The sequence below is a fragment of the Betta splendens genome, chromosome 22, assembly GCF_900634795.4.
Source record: "Betta splendens chromosome 22, fBetSpl5.4, whole genome shotgun sequence".
Lineage (NCBI taxonomy): Eukaryota > Metazoa > Chordata > Actinopteri > Anabantiformes > Osphronemidae > Betta > Betta splendens.
In genome coordinates, this window is record NC_040900.2 from 10,644,352 (window position 1) to 10,664,813 (window position 20,462).

Here is a 20,462-nt window from a genome sequence, read left to right on the forward strand (position 1 = left end):
AGCTTGTTATTTTAAGTTGGGCTAATTAGTTTACATAATACAGCCAAGCTTATGTGTATACTATTAATTACCAGCCGTGTTTCCCTCAGATCTTTTTTCACACAAAAATCGTTTTTATATATAGACAAACCGATTACTAATAAATAATCACATTTTAATTTGTTCTATAAAACATCATGAATTACAAGCGCTTTTGTAGTTTGTCGCCATCTCCTGTCCATCGAGGGTAAACCGAACCTCCTTTTATTTTGATTGGTGGATACTTACAGTCTCGCATGCTCATTGGCTATTCATACGGCGATTGCGTGACGTAAACGGAAATGTATACACAACGACAACGATAAGGGTGAGAAACGTGGGTTAACTTTAACCCATTTGTCCTTTAGGTTTTGTGTCTCATTGTGTTGTTTAATGCGTGTTCACAGTCGTATTTTGAACTTTAGAGTCAGAGTGGTATGGTTAAATTCTAAGCATTTAGCAACGGGCTACGCTAAAGGTAGGTAAAAGAAACGTTAGCTACAGATGCTAACAGCCGTGATAGTGTCACTGCTCTGTGAAATCCCAGCAACAGCTTAAACATTCGCGGGTTGTATGTCCCTCATTTTATCGTGGAGTTGATCTATTTACGGTTTGCAACAAAACTTCATGTAAAATTACGCAGACTTCAGAAAGAGACAGATTTCTCACTTGTTACTAGATGTGCGTGTGGTTTGACGTGTTATAAAAATGCAGTACAAAGGAATAGTTAAACTGCATTTTGTGCCTTTTTGAGGTTGCCCACGTAGGTTTGCTGCAACACCACTAGATGGCGGAAGAGATCGCATAATAAGTCAACACTAATATCTGAGGCTGGAAATTAAACAGTCTTGTGACCTTTAATGAAGTAATTAGGAGTGAAGTGACACATTTGAACGGAACTGACACGCACCTATAGAATACGTAGTTTTTCCATACACAGTGTTTTGTGGTGTTTATAGGAAAGCGTGAATATGTTTAAATGGTTTGGTTTTAAAATCAACCCCATTAAGTCACTTTGCAGAATGATAAACGACACGCTAAATAAAAGAAACGTGCCCACAGTCTTTCAGTTTGAAAGGTCATTCCTGACTTTAAGACTTAAATGTTTGTGTCTGCTTTACTTTTTTGCCTCTCTGCCTTTGAATAGTTCCCTGGGGAAGCTGATCAATCATAGTTTACTTTCTTTCAGCCCGTTTGTTTGTGTATTTCTGTTTCAGGATTCACCTGAGTGATGGGTGCCTCGGCGAAACTGGCAGCCTTCCGTCTCCCTCCTTTGCCTACTGTAGGTGAGCTGATAAAGCTGTACAACCTGCGAGCTGAGAAGCAGCTATCCCAGAACTTTCTGTTGGACTTAAAGCTCACAGGTTAGCTTTCCTGTCTCACTATTTATTTCCCTTTGCATCTGCAATGCACCAATACCTGCTTCCCTTCTTTGTTACTGTGTCTACACACATCTTTTATTGCACAGCTTCACATAGCCTTGTTTCAAGGCATCGAAACCGACAGTCTTTTCTCTGTGGGGGAGGTCGAGCAGATCTTGGGCTAATGTGAATGGACAGAGTATATTATTTGCAGCCCTTGCAGAGCCGAGCCTTAATGTAATTATCAGTGATGCAGTGCAGGACTGATCTGCTCTCTTGTCCTTGGACAAGGTGACTGTTAGATTAATCTATCCCATCTTCATCACACAGAGCCAGGTATTGCAACAACACAGACTATTAATCTCAATTTAGACATCTGTTGAAGGCAGCTGATTGGAGAATATGGTGTCATTTGTGTGATTCATGTGTTGTTCTAAAATAGTAAATAATTCATAGATTGTATACATGCATAAATAAAAATAGCTTTTGGAGCTAATTCCATTTGTCCTTGTCTATTTAGACAAAATAGTCCGTCAAGCAGGCAACCTGAAGGATGCACACGTGTGTGAGGTGGGACCCGGTCCTGGAGGCCTCACCCGCTCCATTCTCACTGCAGGTGCAGCAGACCTGCTGGTAGTGGAGAAAGACGCACGCTTCATACCTGGGCTGAAGGTAAATGAAGCAATTACTTTGAGGTTGGCAAACTTTTTGTCAAGATCATTGGTTCACAAGTATTTTATCAGTAATTTGTATAAATCTGTTTTCTGCTGCAGCCTTTGTATTCATCTGCAAAATAATTAATAATAATAATAATTATTATTATTGTTATTATTATATTATTTTTTTATCTTATCATTTTCACTTCTACAGCTCTTGTCTGAGGCTGCCCCTGGAAGGTTAAGGATAGTTCATGGTGACATACTCACCTATAGGATGGATCGAGGGTTCCCAGTAAATATCTCTAAGACATGGGAAGAAGGTGAGCAAATAAAATTGATGAAGCTGGACCTGTGCTGATAGTGAATAGGTGTTTGCAACTAATATATATGTGCATGTGTGGCTCCACAGATCCACCCAACCTTCACATCATAGGGAATCTCCCATTTAGCGTCTCGACCCCCCTCATCATCAAGTGGCTCGAGAGCATGGCAAACAGAACAGGACCCTTCAAATACGGACGCACCCGACTCACGCTTACGTTTCAGAAAGAGGTGGCCGAGGTGAGAGCGCCGATGTTGCGTGTCTGCAGAACACTAGATTGCGCTTTGTTGTCGAGGTGGTTGTTCCGGGGCTTTATCTCCATTTTATTCGTGTGTTCTCGCTCTTATCTAGAGGTTGACAGCCAGCACGGGCAGCAGGCAGAGGAGTCGTTTGTCGGTCATGGCTCAGTATCTCTGCAAGGTCCAAAGCTGCTTCACCATCCCTGGACGTGCGTTCGTCCCCAAACCAGAGGTGAGGCTTAAGTTGACGGTAAAGTCTAAGTAAAAACATCTGACTGTTGACAGACTGTTGGAATTAAAATTTGTTGGTTTTGTGAGAGCTGTATTTTAGCTGTCTATTTGAGGTCTCTCCTTTTGTTTGCCTTCACTTAAACAAACAGACGTATATACTTTAAACTTCAACTTTCAGCACACGCTAAGAAAGTTTAATGTTAATTTCAATCTTCAGTACCAGTTTTTTAAAGGCAGCAGATGGACACATTACTATTTCACGGGTCTTATCCTAAGCTAACCTGTGATGAGTGAGACATCCTCACATCTTCTAATCTCTGCTCCTCATCTGGTCCCATGCTCCTGTCAGCCCCTCATCATTCCCCATCACTTATTCCTCCCTCACTCGTCTTGCTTCAAGGCTTCATTAAGGCTGTGTTGAATCAGTGTTGCCTCTGCTCCGTCTTTGGACCCTATCTAGGTTGTAATGATGCCTGGTGGGTATTTGAGATGTGCCACGATCACACTGCGCCTTGTAATGAGGGTCTATTTCTTTTTTAGGCCCAAAATTCTCTTGCTGCGTCTTTCAGTCCATGTCTAGCAGCGGTGAAAGAAAGGCGTTCGCTCTTACGTAACTTGCAGGGATTTAAAAAAATCTCAGTGAGGATTTAGAGTAGGACTCAGAGGCACATAAAAAAATAAAAGTGTTGCAGCAAAATTTGAAATATAAGTGTTGGCTAAAAGACGGTTCCACTGAGATATACTTTTACAGACACGCAGGAGGTGTCTCACATCTTTGTACAAATGAAAGTGTGTTTCTCTTTTGATGAATTAAAGGATAGGTGTTAGTTGGATGACAGAGGTGGACTGTTGGTCTCTTGAACATGTCAGAGCTCTTTAGGAGGCCAGCTGTTGGTAAATATTTAATCTTGGCTGTGAAGTAAAATGCAGCGGAGTGAACGGGACCAGGGCTGATTGTTCATTCTCTTAGAAGATATGGCTTCCAATGATTATTTCATCACACGGCCCCTCCATGCAGTTTTTTTTTTACTCTCAAAAGCTGTTTTTTCTTGTTTGTATCAAACTCTAGCTTAATGGATTTCAGCATGCGTGCCTGTGCTCCACATGCAGTACAACTCAGCATAAATGCACACTCATGCCCTGCTGTAAGTACATGCGTTTTCTGTGCACTGCATGTCCACACAGGCCATCTTTCCTCACTAAATGTTTCAATAGCCACTTGGTTGAATTGATATCATTAGGAGATGATGGCTGGATGATGAGCAGGCCTCTTGCTGCTGGTGTCCTATAAAATATCCCAGAGCCCACAGGCTGTGTTAATGCCATTGTACCCTCTGCATTGTTTAGGCCCCTTTTTACTGCTATGTCCCGTATTATAATTCATAAACAGCTTGATGGCTCAGCATTGTTTTACTGGTGCACACCAGAGTAATTACGCAGGATTGCATGAACAATAAAAATGCCCTGCCTGATTTACGACACGGCATTAAAGACTTTGGAGCGAGAGGTGGGAGCGAGTGGTGGGGGGAAGGGGGCAATACAGAGTTGTGCTGTCATGCAATGAAAGCATAAGTCGCGATAGATTTTGTGTTGAGTGAATGTGTTGATGCTTTGCACTGTTATATTGCTCTACTGAGAAGATGAAGGATAATGGATACACTCATAATGGATAAAGTCTCCCTTGTAGGCAGGAATAATGGCATCACTGCCTAACACAGTGGATAGTAAATCCCTCCATTCCATTCTTTCTGTCCCCCTCATGTATTGCTTTCTCCGGGAATGCGTGACTGAGCCCTATACCTGCAGCCAATAAATCAGCTCAGTAGCCTAATTGTTGGTAATATCTGGTTCCCTTTGAAGTTGTGGGATCATCGATTGTGTTAATTAAGAGGGATTTGCTTAAATTGAGGGAAGCGCGTTTCCTTTTTTGTCTGCTCTTGCAATGTCTTTGTCGCAAAAACTCTCAAAGCATCACTGATCGAGGGAGTGGTCTTAGACGGTGGCGTCTTAAGAAACTCTAATAAGAATAAAACCATCAAGAGAATTGAATTCACAGGTGTTGGCACAGGCTAAACGGTTTTACATGATGTGCCTTTCCGTCTTCTTCTTCTCGCCCCTGGACCACATGTCTCCTGTGTCACGTAAGGTGACTTCCTTTAAGGTTCCTGAGAGCAGCAATTGGCCGCTTTGATAACGTTCCCCCAGGCTCAGGATGCCATAAGTCTGTCTTCCCACATATCACACCTGCCTCACTGTTCTTATTAGTTCATTCTCACATAGACCAACAGATCAAATGAGCCTTAAATTGCTTCTGTCATTCAGGGTTCCTGTCCTGATCATGAAATGCTGTTGCGTTTTCATCCTGGTCAGGGGTCGGGGAGCTGTAGACTGCATGTTGTCGTCAAAGCATCCAGTCATCCAGATTATTCTTATCTAGGTCTTACACTCCATCACAGTCAAACTAACTCCTTTTGTAGAACAAAGGGTGCACTGAAGAGAAGAATGCAAAAGAAACAGTTAGAGGAAAAAAATAGTGATAAATACTGGATGACAATAAAAAGATGGATGGAGAACAAATACTGGAAAAGTGGGTAAAACTGCAGTCAGACTATAGAATAAAGGCAAAAAGAGACAGAGACTGAATTAAAATTCAACTTTATTCAGACTTGTTATGAAGTATGTCACGCAAACAAAAGCTGGAAGTGGAAGTGAGCACTGCCTTCACACGAGTACAAAAGAGCCGGCGACAGATTCGCGACAGAGATGGATCTGAAAGGAGAGTGAGGCGTACCTCCAGCAGATGGTTGTCTGGGCCACTCGTCAGCAGGCTCTGAGTAATGACTGCATCAGCCTGCGAGGCCTCGCCGGAGGAGAGCCCTTACAGATGTTCGCCATGTACACAGTCGTCCACCCAAAGCAGATGCCAGAAGAGCTGAGGCTAGATTAAATTTGTCAATGCTGCATTGAACATCTATTATCGCTGGCAGTTGTCAGGGAGCGTTTGGAAAATGAGTGCATTCAGTGTAGGGACTGACCCACCCTTTAATCCAGTGATGGATATCTGTTCTGTGGCCCAGCTTTTACCTCAAGCTGCCGCGCTCTCACCTCCCGCCACACTTTCTCCAGGCAATTCATCTAGGCCTATTCCTATCTCATAAACGGGGTCAAACACGGTATCAGGAGTATTGGGGAAAGTTATTTCAATGACTCGTGCCAGCGCAGTAAACGCCCGAAGGTATGGTCTCGCACACATCACAGACTCGAGGACTAAAAAGCTAAAAATAGCCCTCGATCCTTAAAGAGAATGCCGAGGTCGGCAGCGCTGGATGATGAACATCTCTCGATCTATTGCTCCTCCCAAGAAATAAAACTACGTCGGGTCTGCTCAGAGCCAGGTCTCAGAGTTTAGCACCTTCTGCCCGCTTTGATTCACGAGCGTGTAGGCAGGTCTTGTAAAGAATAGCGCCTGGTTGTATCCTAAAAGCAGAAGGTCGTCGTCAAACAAGCAAGTCAGTCGTGACGCCATGAAACTGTGCTACTCACAACGGGAGGCGGCAACATATACGCTATAACCTTGAAGGATGAGTTGAAGGCTCCAATTTAAACTTCATGCTGGCTGGTTTTTATGGTGCCTTCCGAAGCGACTGGGCGCAGGAGGTGTTTGGTTTAGTGGCTATTTTGATCAGCTTCTGTGGCGCATCACGGTTGCTTCAGCTTCGGATAATAGTTCCACAGTTGCAGCGGTCTCTCTCCCTCTCTCTCTCTCTCTCTCTCTCTCTTTCTCCTCGTGGGAAGGCTTGTTTTTGCTTCAGCTTGTTGTCTGGCACTCGAATTACTTTGTTTAACAGATGTAGATGGACGCGATAAAGCCGAGGTGTCCGCAGCCTCGGCTCATTTAGCTCCATTCACCTTCAGTTTACCTAAATCCTCCCATCCACGTGACGCGCTCCATCCTGGAAGCTGAAATATTAAAGGGCCTTCCTTTTGAACTGTCAGAGCGCATTGTTTTCGTACAAGCAATCCTTTTGTCGCCGGCGCCGCTTTTTTTAATGCCTTTCTCAGCAGTTTACCGCGGAGCCAAGGTCGTCGCTACAGTATTATTACCCCAGTCTCCGCGTGAGCGCTGGGACCAGAGGAGAGCAGCTCCAGCAAAGGAAGGTCACTCTCCGCCGGTGCTGATGACTGCATTATATCTCCAGCGTGAACGTTCAGGAGCTGTCAAGAACACAGAGCCAGACATTAAGCGCGGTGACGCACCAGAGCAATTTAGGGACCCGCGTCTTTGAGTAACGCGACGATCGTTAATGGAGATGTAGCGATTAACATGCGCCGATACGTCGAGCCCTTTGTGTCTGTGAGCAACTGCCAGTTCTTTTTTCCCTATGGTTGATCTTGTCTTCTAAAAGGTCACCTACTAGTCAGGAAGGTCAGAAAGTGATTAGTGATTTTTTCTTTTTTAACATGGAGAGATTCAAAGAAAATATTAACCTCTACCTGAAACTGGCAAGTGCTCAGATCGGTCGTAGCTGCAACTCGGGGTGAGAGCCTTTGATGGGAAATGTAGGTTAAACACACAGAGGAGCAGATCTTATTAGCGTTCCCCCACGAGGAGACTAGTTATTTGATGTGCACTCTTGTTGCGTAACCAGAGAGGGGTGGAAGACTGAGAGGGAGACTAATCCGTGTTTGTTTCAGCAAAGCACAGTCTCGCTCAGTTAGTTCAGAGGCATCTCCAATCGACACAGACGTTCTGTTTATTTTTCATATTAATCATTTAGAATGTGTCAAACTCCAAAAGCGGTTAAAAGTGATGCTTCCGTCATTTTTTTTTTACTGCAAATCTTTAAAATATTGTCACACATAACTGACAAACAAGAACCCTAATTAAGTAAGAAGAAAATTACTCCTGTTGTTAATCGATTATTACATTGAAGGGTGATCATTTTTCTGTCGAAGGGCTAATTGATCAACCGTTCCAGCCCATTAATCAGTACTGTGTGGTAAATACTTGACTCGGGGTTTATGGTTATAGTTAGTTGTTTCTTTCTGGCCTATCCTGTCTACCACTGCACAACAAATACGTTTTGAATAATGGATTATGTGGTTATACTTTGGCTAGAGACTCATGGTGGCGATAAATTCCAACAGTCTCCTGTTAATTAATGTTTCTCACACACGGCCTATTAGTAAATGCTGCCTTTCTTTAGTGTTTATCGTTAATCATTGGCTCAATTAGACAAAGTAAATTAGGCAAAATGTTTATTTCTTTGTCACATAAAATTGCTTTAAAGCTCGTTGGCCCTGTCAGTAAGGACGGACTGGAATTGCCCCCCCCCCCCCCCCCTTTTTTTTTTTTTTTTTTTTAAAACCCATTTGCACACAGTGATGTTGTCTCCATATTTTAGTTGCACTGCCCCCGCTGCGTGTGAACAGCCCGCCTGCCTACGCTCAGCACGGCCCGTACCGTCCAGCAATCTGTGGAACTGGCACGGATATGAACAGACAGGCGCACATACATACATACAGCACAGCACAGCACAGCGAGCTCGTTGCTTTCACAAAATAGGTTTATTGGTAAAAAATAGAACTACTCGCACAAGCACATTGAGACAACTGTATCAGAACTTGTGAACTGTTCATCATCACAAATATGCTCTAGCAAAATAAGGAGTGCTAAAGCATCCACAAAAATAAGCTGCAGTTATCAAAATGATACATCGGTGTCTTGGTACGGCATAGAAGCAGAAGAGCTCTATCTGATCAAGCTGCGCGGCCACAGTAAAAGAAATCTATTTAGCTTCTCTTTCCCTGCTGAATCATCTCTAATGGAAATTGTTACGTTTGTTCTGGAGCATCTGCTGTGGTTGGTGTTGTTTGTACTGGTCCAAAGAGCCTGGGATGCTCCGTTACTTAAACAAACGGCAGTAATTAAAGTACAGACAGTCGTCTTCTTATAAAGAAGATATGATGTGGACATGATATTGTGTCTTAGTTCGAAACAAGTCTCCTCCCTCAGTAGAAAGAAACAACATAAAAGCCCGGAAACCTGTTTGTACTCTGGTCACAGACCTGCAGTGAAACCATATGTTTGTTCTTCCAGAAAACGCAGCACGCGTCTCCGCAGTGACACGCTCGAGCCCAGTGCAGTCCTTCTGTGCTTTGGGAAATGAGGAATAAAGAGGATTTAAAAGAACCCTCGAAAGCTGCACTGGACTCTACACAAGCATCTACTGTAGCGGAGTTGAGACTTAGTCTGGCAGAACAAATCACAAATCCATAAAACATCTGCTAATGGATAATTCATGTAGAAACAACACAATAAAAAAATAACCCGACGCTGTTCTAACGTGTCATCGTGAGACAATTTGGCACATTCTGGAAACACGTAGCGTGTTGGTATTGGTCGACGACGTGGCACATTCTTTACTTTGTTTATTGCATTGCTCATGGTGCCTGGGCAGTGCGTTGTTGTCAGGAGGCCGGGCGACGCGGCCAAGTCGGGGGCGGGAGCCCGGCGGCGCAGCGCTGCCAGGACCGGCGGAGGCGCCCGCGGAGGCGCCCGCAGCAGCGCCCGCAGCAGCGCCCGCAGCGGCCTGCAGGGGGCGAGCTGGGCCCAGCCATCTGCTCTCCCCCAGGAAGCTGCACGTTTACGAGGGAGGAGGAGGGAACGTGTGCTTCCATACGTGCCAAGGCCCGTCTCGAGCACGGCGGGAAAGAGCAGACGAATGAAAGCGTAGCAGTGCAAATGACAGATGAGGTGTGTGTGTGTGTGTGTGTGTGTGTGTGTGTGTGTGTGTGTGTGTGTGTGTGTGTGTGTGTGTGTGTGTGTGTGTGTGTGTGTGTGTGTGTGTGTGTGTGTGTGTGTGTGTGTGTGTGTGTGTGTGTGTGTGTGTGTGTGTGTGTGTGCGCTGAGAGAGACAGCCATGCTTTCAACATGCATCAGCATTCTCTTGTCAGAGATCACATCCATGTGATGTGTGACACAAGCAGGACGAGGGGGGGTGGGGGGTAAAAAAAGACCATACTGACGAGCAGGAAGGGAACGGATGGTGGCACAGTCAGGCGGCTGCAGGTTGAGCGGGGACCTGCTGCAGGTGCGGGCTGGCAGCAGACTTGGAAAACAAGTCACATATGGAGAATGACTCAAGCCTTTTTTAGCTACTTGGTCGACCGTGACTCAAGAAGCGCCCCCCCCCCCCCCTCCCTAATGCACCATTAAGCATCTATTCATCCTTGCGAGGCTCCTTGAATGCTATGGATGCTGTGGCTATGGAGAGGGATGCCGCCTCGTGCCACCGGCTAATAAGAGGGAATTGGGGAATGCGGTGCGAGCGGAGGGCTCTGGATAAAGCTTCTGGAGCCAAAAACTGCATTTTTTTTCTCCCCCGTCTCAAATCCAGCTCAGCAGCCCCCCCCCCAAATACCCTGCTCTGAACAGTTACAGCAGGGCAATGTTTCTACAGCTTTTCAGGCACAGGCATTGTGTGGCTATGTCTCACTCCTCTACCAGGCATTCCGTATTAACACACAGACAGGCTCAACGCAGCATGCTCTACAGGCGAAATATCAACGTCATTCTAGTAGCTAACAAAAATATGACCATTTAGTTGAGTCAGTTCCACGTAGCATTCTAGTGGCTAAGCATAGGAAAAACTACAATGGCTTGCTATAAAAGGGCTTCCACCTACTGCGCTCGGGCGTTATATTGCCTAAATTGTCCAATGGGAGTCTAGCAGACGATTGTAAATAGCAGCTAAATGATTGCTTATTCTTTCTCTTCAAACCTTTGGCGAGGAAATAAAAAAAAATCTACGCGGACTCGGTTCCTATTTGCTCGATGTCCGTTTCCCCCGGGGAACTCCTCCCGTGATGCGCCGGTTTAAGGACGCCTCGTCCCGGCTCCGCGCGCATCCTCCCTCGCCGCCCGGGGACCACCTCCGCACGCTTGTGCTTGCCACAGCAGAGGGGTGGGGTGGGGGGGGGGGGTTCAAAGTTGTCGCCCTCCCCGGTTCTGTTCCACACTCTCCCTCCGTCACACATAGTCCTGCAGGCTGTAGCCGGTCTTGTTGTCCAGCGGGGACAGAGAGCAGTACTGGTGCTGGAGCTCCTGCTGCTGCTGCAGCAGCTGCTGCTGCTGCTGCTGCAGGAGCAGCTTGTCCGGCGGCGGCAGCAGCACCAGGTCGCGCGGGCCGTGCCGCTTCCCCGAGCAGGACATGCAGAAGATGGAGCCCCCGACGAAGAGGAAGCCCGCCGAGACGAAGGCCACGTACACGGCGCCGCCCGGCTCGAACTTGTTGCTCTCGGGCACGCTGGCGTCCAGGAAGCTGGTGATGACCTCGTTGGTGAACCAGGAGGCCGGCACCAGGCACAGGAAGCCCGCGGCCACGAAGCAGCCGCCGCTGGCGATGGCGGCGTGCCGCTTGGAGCGCCGGCCGCCGCCCCAGCGCGTGCACTTGAGGCCCAGCGACGCCAGGCAGAGCCCCATGGCGGCCAGCACGCAGCACAGCACCATGGTGGTGCGGGCGGTCTGGAGGTACGCGGGCAGCGACAGCACCGAGTACTTGAGCGTGCAGCTGAACATGCCGGTGCTGTACCAGGTGCAGTCCATCCACAGGCCCTGCATCTGCGAGATCGCCGTGATGATGTTGGAGCCCACGTCGGCGCTGACCTTCCAGTTGGGCAGCAGCGTGGCCACCGTGGCGCCCATGATGCCCAGCAGCGCCAGCACAAATCCAAATATCTGCATCCCGGTGGATGCCATGCTCCTTATTATTATTATTTTTTTTTTTTTCCGGGTCGGTGCCGCTCAGCCCCCGTCCCCGCTCGGCAGCATTCACCCGGCGCCCGACCCGCTCCCGGGTGCCAGTCAAATCCTCAGCGCCTCGGCTGCAGCTCCGCCGGACTGGAGGCGAGAGACGGAGACGGGAAATGGATGTGAGTGGGCTTCATGCGCTCCCTCCTCCCCGCCGTCCTCCGGGAAGCTCACAGGCAGAGAGTTGTTCTGGCTGGAAACAAAGGACGGCACGAACCCTGAGCAAAAAAAAAAAAAAAAAAAGTGCCAGCTCGGACTGACAGGTGAGCAACGAGGGAGCAGGCTGTGCATGTGTGTGTTTCATGTGCTGCCTTCTCCGCTTTCCTTAAGAGAGCCCCATAGATCTGTTATTGGAGAGGGCGAAATGAGTTGCGATGCTCAGTAGCTGTGGACTTAAAGCCGCAGTGCCTTCACCCCGTTCAAGCTGACTGTTCTTCCACTTGCGTCTTTGTGCCATTTACCTAATAATAAGCTGCAAAAAACGACGTTAGCAGCGGAACACTTCAGAAAGTGCTTGCTGTTCAGTTCACCTGTCAACCTGCAGCTCGCTTCTTATTATTTGTCACACTTTCCATCTGGCGCATTGTTGTTTCCCATCCAGATCAAACCGAAGCAGACAGGCGCAGGTTCGGATAAAGCTGACCTGTAATTTGCTGCTTTGCTGCTGTTGTGTTTTTTTCGTTCTTTCTGGTCCGACGAGGTAAAAGGCTGTGTTGAAATAATCCCTTACCGCCGGCTGGTGCAGAGCAGGCGCCGACGCGTCACGTTGTTCGCGGCGATCGCTGTAAACACTCGGTCCCACGGTGAACGGGCGCGTGCTGTTGAGAGGGCGAGCGGGAGAATCCAGCCCGGACCGCGGACCCGCTCACGCCGTCCATGTCCTCAACGCCGGCACGCGAACGCACATCTCAGCTCCGCGGAGCCTGGGAGGAACAACGGTAGCGCTCGCTCTCTCTCTCTCTCTCTCTCTCTCTCTCTCTCTCTCGCTCTTTCTCTCGCTCGCTCTCTCTCTCTCGCTCTTTCTCTCGCTCTCTCTCTCTCGCTCTCTCGCTCTCTCTCGCTCTCTCGCTCTCTCTCTCTCGCTCTCTCGCTCTCTCTCTCTCTCTCTCTCTCTCTCTCGCTCTCTCGCTCTCTCTCTCTCTCGCTCTCTCTCTCTCTCTCTCTCGCTCTCTCTCTCTCTCTCTCTCTGCGCCGGAGAGCGGCAGCCTCCGCCTCGCAGCCTCAACTTCAAACGGCGCTAAACCTCCGCGTGCCGCCTTCGCCGCCGCCGCCGCTATCGTCGCCCGCTCCGTGCGTCTGAGCCGCTTACTGATCAGCCGCCGCTCCCCTTCAAAAATGATCAAACTCGGCGTTACCTTTTGCTTTTAGTCGCTTTTCAGCTCATCGTCAACAGTTTGTGTAACGTCGTCTATGAAATGCGATGCGCGTCACAGCCGGTAATCAAAGTAAGGCAACGTTTTGCATCAAATAACGCAGATAGCGGTCTTCAGCGCTGCATATGACCTAATGAGAGCTTAATTTAATTAGATCTATGCGTGAATCTTTGGACAGAAGATTTCCCATGACTCAACATCCAGACAAACAAATATTGAAGGTCGTTTTTTTTTTATTATACATCTATGGTACATACATAAAATACTCTATATTAGTCTGAGAGTGAATGTCATTTTTCCTATCGTGTTAAAGAAACTAGAGGAAAATGAGAAAATGCAGCCTCAGATCGTAAAGTTTTGCAAAATGCTATTTGTTGCTCTAACGTCATTAGCTATTGAGATTTATTTGACTCCTCTGACTTAATTCCAAATAAAATACGCACGTCAGAGTTATTTAAAGTTATTATTAAGACTGAATCATCCATGACTGTGTGGATGTATGACTGGTCATAACTAGTGACTGTGTTTTCTAATCAGGCAGGCATGGTGCAAAGGCTATAATGCTTGTAGACACATTGAATAGAATCGGATGAAGACAGAAGAAGAAAGTTTGCTGTTGTTTGTGATTAAGTGAGCTGATGTGTGAAATCTGCTGATGGATGTGTTGGTTCAGATGCCGGGGGACAACATGTATCCCACCACCACAAAAGAGAACCTGCCCGATTCATCATCTTCATCAAGCATCAGTCAGCGGGGGACTAAGACTCACAGCTGCTACCCTGTCTTCTCCCATCTCTCATCGCCTCTGTAGAGGACGCACAAAACGGGGGGGGTTGTGCGGTTGGGACGGCCTTGATGCAGGAATGACAAAGGGGACAAAACGAGGGGAGGTGAAAATCAGAGGGAACCAATGGACCTGATAACCTTGGAAACACAGATGTGTGTTCTTATCGTTTTGCTGAATAGGCAAATCAGCGAGAACATCCATCTGTGCGACCCCCCCCACACACACACACACACCTTGCAGTACAATAACAGTGTGTATCCATTATAGATGGACAGGCTGGTAGATTGTTTGTTTAGCTATCGATCCGTGTGTTTACGACGGCCCAGCGCTTTCCCCAGCAGCCGTCGGCTTCGCGGGCCGCCCCGCCGAGACTTCCCCCGTCCAAATGAGATCTGCCCAGCACACAGACGCTACCCACCACGCTGCATCCGCCTCCGTGTGGGATACCACTGCAGCAGAAAGTGTGCGTGCGTGTGTGTGTGTGCGTGTGGGGCCCACCTCCTTGTAACCAATCAGATCCTAAGTGCTGATGCCGGCATTGTACAGGGGAGGGTAAGGTAAATATATAAATAGATTATAGAGGAAACGGATGAAACGATGGAGGGAGAGAAGCGCAAAATGCAGTTAACACGCGACCCTCGAGTGCAGATGTGCGGCGCTAAGATATCTGGCTGTTACCGGCGTTATCGCCCCCATCGCAGCGCTCTGTCGCCCTTCTGCAGCACAGCTCCGAGGCACAGTGGGACCTGGCTACGCTCCCCTTTTCGCCCTCGCGCGGAGGCTTTTATGGGCCTATTAGCATTTCCCCTCTTTTATGTCCCCCGCTTCACAGTTCGGGTTTCCTCATCTTGCCGAGGTGTTTTGTTCTGTCACGGCGACGCGATGTTGACGAGCTGGGTCCGTTTTGGGGCGAAACGCAGCACTGGTGACTTGATTAAAGAGCCTCTGGTGGGATTCCGGCTCCGGCTCCCACGAGAACAAAATACGTGAGTTTTTAAATAACCCATCAGAGCTATTTTCCCCTCGTTGTCCTCCTTCCCTCTGATTTGTCTCGTTTTTTTTTGGGCAAAGTTCAAGTTCGTCTATGATGAATATGTCTCCCCAAGGACTTGATCTCGCCAAAGACTGCGTGCGTGCGGTGGGCAGTTTCATGGGAAGCACACTGGGCTTCCTGTGCACAGCCCTAGCCCTTCCTTCCCACACTTGTACATGTACATGCACTGGCTTTGACTGGTGCTTTCTCTCCACGCGGCCGCCTCTCTCTGCTGACGTAATGGAGGTTGTCTTCTCAGGGTATTGTCATGATTAATGCAGCCCCCTCGCCTTTGGTTGCAGGATCTGTGTGGGTTTTTCTCACTCCTGTTCCCCAGTTGTCTATAGCGTCCTTCCTTCCCAGAACCTGCCCTTTTATATAAGCACCAGTGTCAGCCATTCAGGTAGCACAGTAGCTGGCACCCCAGGGCCCCTGTCATCTCATCGCGGTTACACTCAGAAGGACATGACAAATGACTCCTTGCACAGCGATGGGCAGGAACCCACCAAGAACAACGCATGAAACGGCGAAAGGAGAGTAGAACAAGAGAACAAGAGTTCCCAGTTGAGCTTTGGGAAGGCCAAAGAGTGTGTTCGTGTGCCTTGAATGTGGATGAAAGCTGAAACTGAGGGACTGGACAGTGGTAGAAATGCGAGGTGTCGCTTTTTCCTACTACATATAAAATGAGCGAAGTAAATGTTTGAAGTCTTTGTCTTCAGAAGCTCTGATCAAATTAGCTGGATTGAAAGAATCAGAGCAAGAGGAATTTTCATAAGCTTGAGTATAGATTCTTACATAACGGCCTTATTTTAGAGGCCAAATTAGTGGCGGTGATTCACTTGTTTTCCCCGCTAAGCACTGGGACTCGCTCAAGCCTGTGAGAAATTATTGTCGCGTGTGCGACGGCCGAAGCCAAGCCATTGTCGAAACGGGAAAAGGGGGGGTGGGCGTTCATTCGCTCCAGCGCGTGCAGAGCATTTCAGGGTGTCTGGTGACGGCGCGTTCGTAACAGGCCCGGCCGCCAGTGATTTAAGGTGGACTTTCCCCGCGCGCCGTCGTCGTCGGGGGACGGGTGAGCAGCAAAGGAGATGGATATATTACAGCTCCGCCACCTAGCGAAGCCGCGCAGCGAGGCCATGCATAAATCATGGCAGCAAAGTGACTGGGACAAGCTGATGCCTGAAACGCCGCTGCCCCGTGTAGTCCCAGTATCGACTTCCCTCCCCCTCTCCGCTCCTAAATCATAAAGCGCAGAATATAAATGGCCTAATTATTCCAGCAGGGAATGAAATTAAAGGCATCCCCCCTTTTTATGGCCTCTTCCTAACAGATGGCGGTCTGATCCTGCGTCAGCTGATGGAAGCCGTCAAGAAATCCAGACGTTTTCCTCGATATGTGGATGCGACAGGTTCTCGTGGCCTCGTGTCGTCCCAAGTTTACTGTCCCGTTAAACTCGCACTGCGGCAGCAGCAGCAGCAGCCAGGCTTCTCTGGGCTTTGCAGGGATCTATAGACCTGATGAGAGGTGGTGCTGTGCTGCAGACCACAGTCGTTCACAGCGCAGGGAGATGCAAACAGCTCGTTAGGAATCCTTTGTGCGCTTTTGAACCGTTTTAATTTTCCTCCCCTAATTAGCAGCGCCATCCCCTCAGCCCAGGAGTGAAAGGCAGCTGCGAATGAGTCTGCAGCCGCGCGATCCGCGAACACGGGCACGAGTAGCTCCGCGGGGCGCGTAGTCGCTACAGGAGCGCTGTTGTCTCGACGTGCTGCAAGGACCTTCGTTCTAATTTCATTTATGACCTTAATCCTTTTCTATATCTAGAGTTTGTTTGGAAGTCTTTTCCTTCTTTGCTAGAAAGCCTGAATTCTTCTTGCCGCCATCAATTCTTTCATCCAGACGAATGCTATAAGTGGTTTTTCTTCATGAGAAAATGATCCATTAGTATCGTAAAGTGCTTAGGGGCAATGAAATGGGTGATCATTGCAGCTAGCAGTGCTGAGGTTTCTCCTCCGAGCCCCACTGTCAGGCTGCTCAACCAGTAAGAGAAGAGTGCCCTGGCTCTGCAAGTGAAGCTATTACCAACTATGGGAAAAGACACAGGCTGGTGGGCGGCCCACTGTGCTACTGCAGTGGACGATCGCCCCCCTTAAGCTATAGTACAGCTCACTGCATGGAAACATAGAGCGAAAAATTGTCTTTGTTGTGCATGATCAGAAATGGTCTTTCTCTAGTTCTTTTTTTAAAAATCTGTTTCGGAAGATGAAGAACAGGCGGCCAAGGGAGAGAAGAACGTGTGGATGTTCATGTGCTTGGAAGTTAAAGGGGAGAGTGATCCGAGAGCGAGGGAGCCTGTCCTCCGCCGAGTTTGGCACGATTACTTCAACAGTGTGTCATGTCAGCTTAGAGCCGACACAGAAGGGATTGGGAGGCAGCAGCCAGTGAAGCACTGGAGCCAAGGTCTCCCCAGTCCACCAGTCGCCTGCCGCAGTTCACCGATTCCCAACCGAGGGCAGGAGTGGCGGTGGAAATATTATATGGAGTAGATTGAAATGGAAAGAAATGTGTCGAATGGACACTGTGATGTGAACGCCAGGCAGCTGCAGTAAAGTAATGTAACACGTGTTCCAGGTCATCATGTATTTACTAGTGTGACCTTTAGAAAGCTGCATGATAGAAACGGGGTTTTAGTGGTTTCACTTTCTCCATTACTCCTTTTAATGATTTCTCTGTCCTCGAGTCGGCCGTAAAAACAGACACAGCTTCACGTGCCGTGACTGGATCCATACATGTTTACGCCCCATAGGTTTCGCCCTCGGAGGAAATGCTCAGGCCCATGCTCAGACAGACAAACAAACTAAAGAAAAAACAGCGGCATGAAGAAAAGAGCGCTACCATGAGTCAGGCTCGTAGGCATTTAAAAAAAAAAAAAAAAAAAACCCTGAGCGGTGGTGCAGCGACGGGAAGGAGGCGAGAGGCTCCGTTTCTATGGTCCGTCGCACAGGTGTTACTGTGGCAACTGGAATCGGCTCGCCAGCCAGCCGTGCTGCGTCATCTTATTTTTGTGCCTGCTCTCCTTCCTCCCAGTGTGTCGATCTCGACTCCGTCTTTGTCCGGCTCTGACTCTGTCTCGCCGTTTGACAGGCAGCCTGGCTCTTCCCGTGACGCATGCCTGGGACACGAAGGTCTGAGCTGGCTAAATTCATCTGTCTGTGTGTGTGTGTGTGTGTGTGTGTGTGTGTGTGTGTGTGTGTGTGTGTGTAGGTGGACGTGGGAGTGGTCCACTTCACTCCCCTGGTTCAGCCCCAGATCCAGCAGCCCTTTGGCCTGGTGGAGAAACTCGTCAGGAACATTTTCCAGTTCCGCAGGAAGCATTGCTATAGAGGAGTCGAGTAAGTGCTGTTCTATCCTCTCTCGTCTGGTCTCTCCTTTTTAATCTTCTGTCTCCTGCTCATCTATCATTCCCTCTTCCACATTCTGCTTTCTGACAGCGTTGCCGTCGTCTCATCCGTAATTACGGCGGTTTGTGATTAGCTTTTTCCCCGCTTCCACACGCCCCGCGCTGACAACTTTTTCTGAGGCTTCCTCTCGTTGAAGCCGGCGGAGCGCCCTCGGAGCGCCCACGCTCGCGTGCGCGGCGCCCGACGCCCCCATCGCCGTTCCCAGAGTGAACGTGGGCCCGGATAACAAAAGGCTGCTGTGTGGAAAGAGAGCAGCTATTATGAGTCACTGAGGTGGGATAGGAAGACGAGGCAGCATATTTTATGTAACTCCTGTGGGTTGGCGCAACCAAATCGAAGAGGAGGCACGGGCGCTGGAGCGCCTAAAAGGCTGCTGGATTGCAAAGTGTTTGTAATTGGCGAATGCTCACCAGACTGTAGAGGAGGAACGCGGGCGGACATCTTAGACAGCGTCTTTAATAGCACACGGCTCTATTGCCTTCACTATCGACTTTCTGGAGAGCGAGCCGGCCCAACCAAAACGGAAATTTAAATTATACGCGTCCTCCTTACGTCGAAGGCGTTTGTGTCTGTGTGACTTCTGTTCTTGTGTCACTGCCTGTGCAGCGTGGCGACGGAGCAAATTAAGAATTCATGAGCAGCTCCAGCACTGTGTGTGGTTTCAATTAATTTCACATATTCAAAATAATTGCTGCGGGATCGTTTCTTTTTTGTTTGAACTCTATAATGGCGTTAAACTTTTATGATCGTTGAGACATCAGTGACCTGAATGTAAGAGTCTGTGCGCTCATGTCTTTGTGTGACAGATTTTTTTTTTTTTACTTTGTCCCCTCATCAGGAAGCTGTTCCCAGAGGCGCGCCGCGCTGAGCTGACGAAGGAGACGATGCAGAAGGCCGACGTGGACCCCACTCTACGCCCCACAGAGCTCACGATACCTCAGATCAGGGCTTTAGCAGACGCCTACGCTCACCTCTGCGCACACGAGCCCGATCTGCTCGGCTTCGAGTTCAGAGAGGAGCTCGGCATGAAGCATCAGTCCAGGAGCGGAAACGCGCCAACGGGCCCCTGACAACCCTGCTGAAATAAAAGAGAAGCCCGTTAATAGCCTCTGTCAGCGCGGGAGACAGCAGGCAGCTCTTAGCCTTGACATCTCCACCTGGCATGAGCATGCATTTTTTAAAACGCTCTAAAACTTTTCCCCTGCTCCCTGGGAGCGATAGGTAGCTGGGGATCCATGAAACCCTGGGACAGAGACAAGGAACCACGAGGCGTGTTCTAAAGGTGCTTGTTCTGAGATGGGACAACTTCCTGGAGTATAAAGAAAGCATGTCTGTTACCCACAATAGCTCTTTAAGAGTAGCTCTTTATGTCCCAGATCTTACGGGGCTTCACATTCAATTCACATAACAGCCCGTCCTGTGGGACACGAAGGAAATGTCAGACTGTTTTCAGGCCACTCTTTCTTCCACCTTCCCCTTGATTGTGTAGAAACATGTGAAAGGGATAAAGGAGGAAAGCGATCAAACGTATATCAAAATGTCTCCAACCATTAGTTACTAAGAATCGGAAGTCAGAAACAATCTGTACCAAGATGCATTCACATCACACGCATCATGACGCATCTTGTTATTTTTATTCAGAGTTTTCTATCGCAGATTATCAGCGGCAGAATACAGCAGGCCCGTCTCCTGCCAGCGTGACAGATGGCTCGCTAGGCTCGAGTCGCCGGAGGAAGAAGCCACTCCGTTCGGATGATTGCTGAATGTTAATCTCCGACCACGATCAAGATGTCATGAGACCCGCGTGGTAGACAGGTACACAACGCTGCGGTTGCACTGATGCCAACCACAGTCCATGTCGCATGGGAAGTCTTCCAGCCACTCGTAGCTCGTACAGGATCACGAAGGAGACAAAATGTCCTTTTAATTGATTGAATTAGTTTTGTTTTCAGGCCATTGACTTTATATACAAGAGAATTGGGAATGGAGAACCAGTTGCCCTGTTAAAGATGCTCAGTAAATAAACGTCTCAACATGTACCTTGGTTATGTGCACCCACGTCTGCAGTAAAGCTTTATTAAAGCCTTTCGTCATGTAAACGTGACCCACTTCTGTCATGTTTCAGTATTCTGTGGAGGATATACCTTTTTTCTTCCAATACCAGAATAT

The 20,462-nt window shown here is 48.4% G+C and overlaps 2 protein-coding genes across 3 annotated transcripts; one reads left to right on the forward strand and one right to left on the reverse strand.

Annotated features, from left to right (window-relative positions):
- Positions 1–239: 239 nt before the first annotated feature.
- Positions 240–20,392, forward strand: tfb1m (transcription factor B1, mitochondrial). Of its 2 annotated transcripts, none has more exons than XM_029139797.3 (8): positions 240–346; positions 1,236–1,382; positions 1,900–2,051; positions 2,250–2,358; positions 2,448–2,599; positions 2,712–2,831; positions 18,097–18,224; positions 19,132–20,392. In XM_029139797.3, exons 2-8 carry the CDS (start codon positions 1,250–1,252, stop codon positions 19,361–19,363), a joined length of 1,026 nt encoding a protein of 341 aa, XP_028995630.1. In that variant the 5' UTR covers positions 240–346; positions 1,236–1,249; the 3' UTR covers positions 19,364–20,392. The 2 variants fall into 2 exon arrangements, with proteins under 2 accessions (XP_028995630.1, XP_028995631.1); XM_029139798.3 differs by lacking the exon at positions 240–346 and adding an exon at positions 353–496.
- Positions 8,380–12,587, reverse strand: LOC114848898 (claudin-20). The gene has a single exon (XM_041069272.2). It carries the CDS (start codon positions 11,589–11,591, stop codon positions 10,863–10,865), a length of 729 nt encoding a protein of 242 aa, XP_040925206.1. The 5' UTR covers positions 11,592–12,587; the 3' UTR covers positions 8,380–10,862.
- Positions 20,393–20,462: the final 70 nt, after the last annotated feature.

Excerpts from the sequence above, each read along its gene's own strand:
- tfb1m (XM_029139797.3), top strand. The coding sequence starts at position 1,250 with ATGGGTGCCTCGGCGAAACTGGCAGCCTTCCGTCTCCCTCCTTTGCCT. Across the intron at positions 1,383-1,899 it reads GTTGGACTTAAAGCTCACAG|ACAAAATAGTCCGTCAAGCA; the intron begins GTTAGCTTTCCT and ends TTGTCTATTTAG. Across the intron at positions 2,052-2,249 it reads GCTTCATACCTGGGCTGAAG|CTCTTGTCTGAGGCTGCCCC; the intron begins GTAAATGAAGCA and ends TCACTTCTACAG.
- LOC114848898 (XM_041069272.2), bottom strand. The coding sequence starts at position 11,591 with ATGGCATCCACCGGGATGCAGATATTTGGATTTGTGCTGGCGCTGCTG.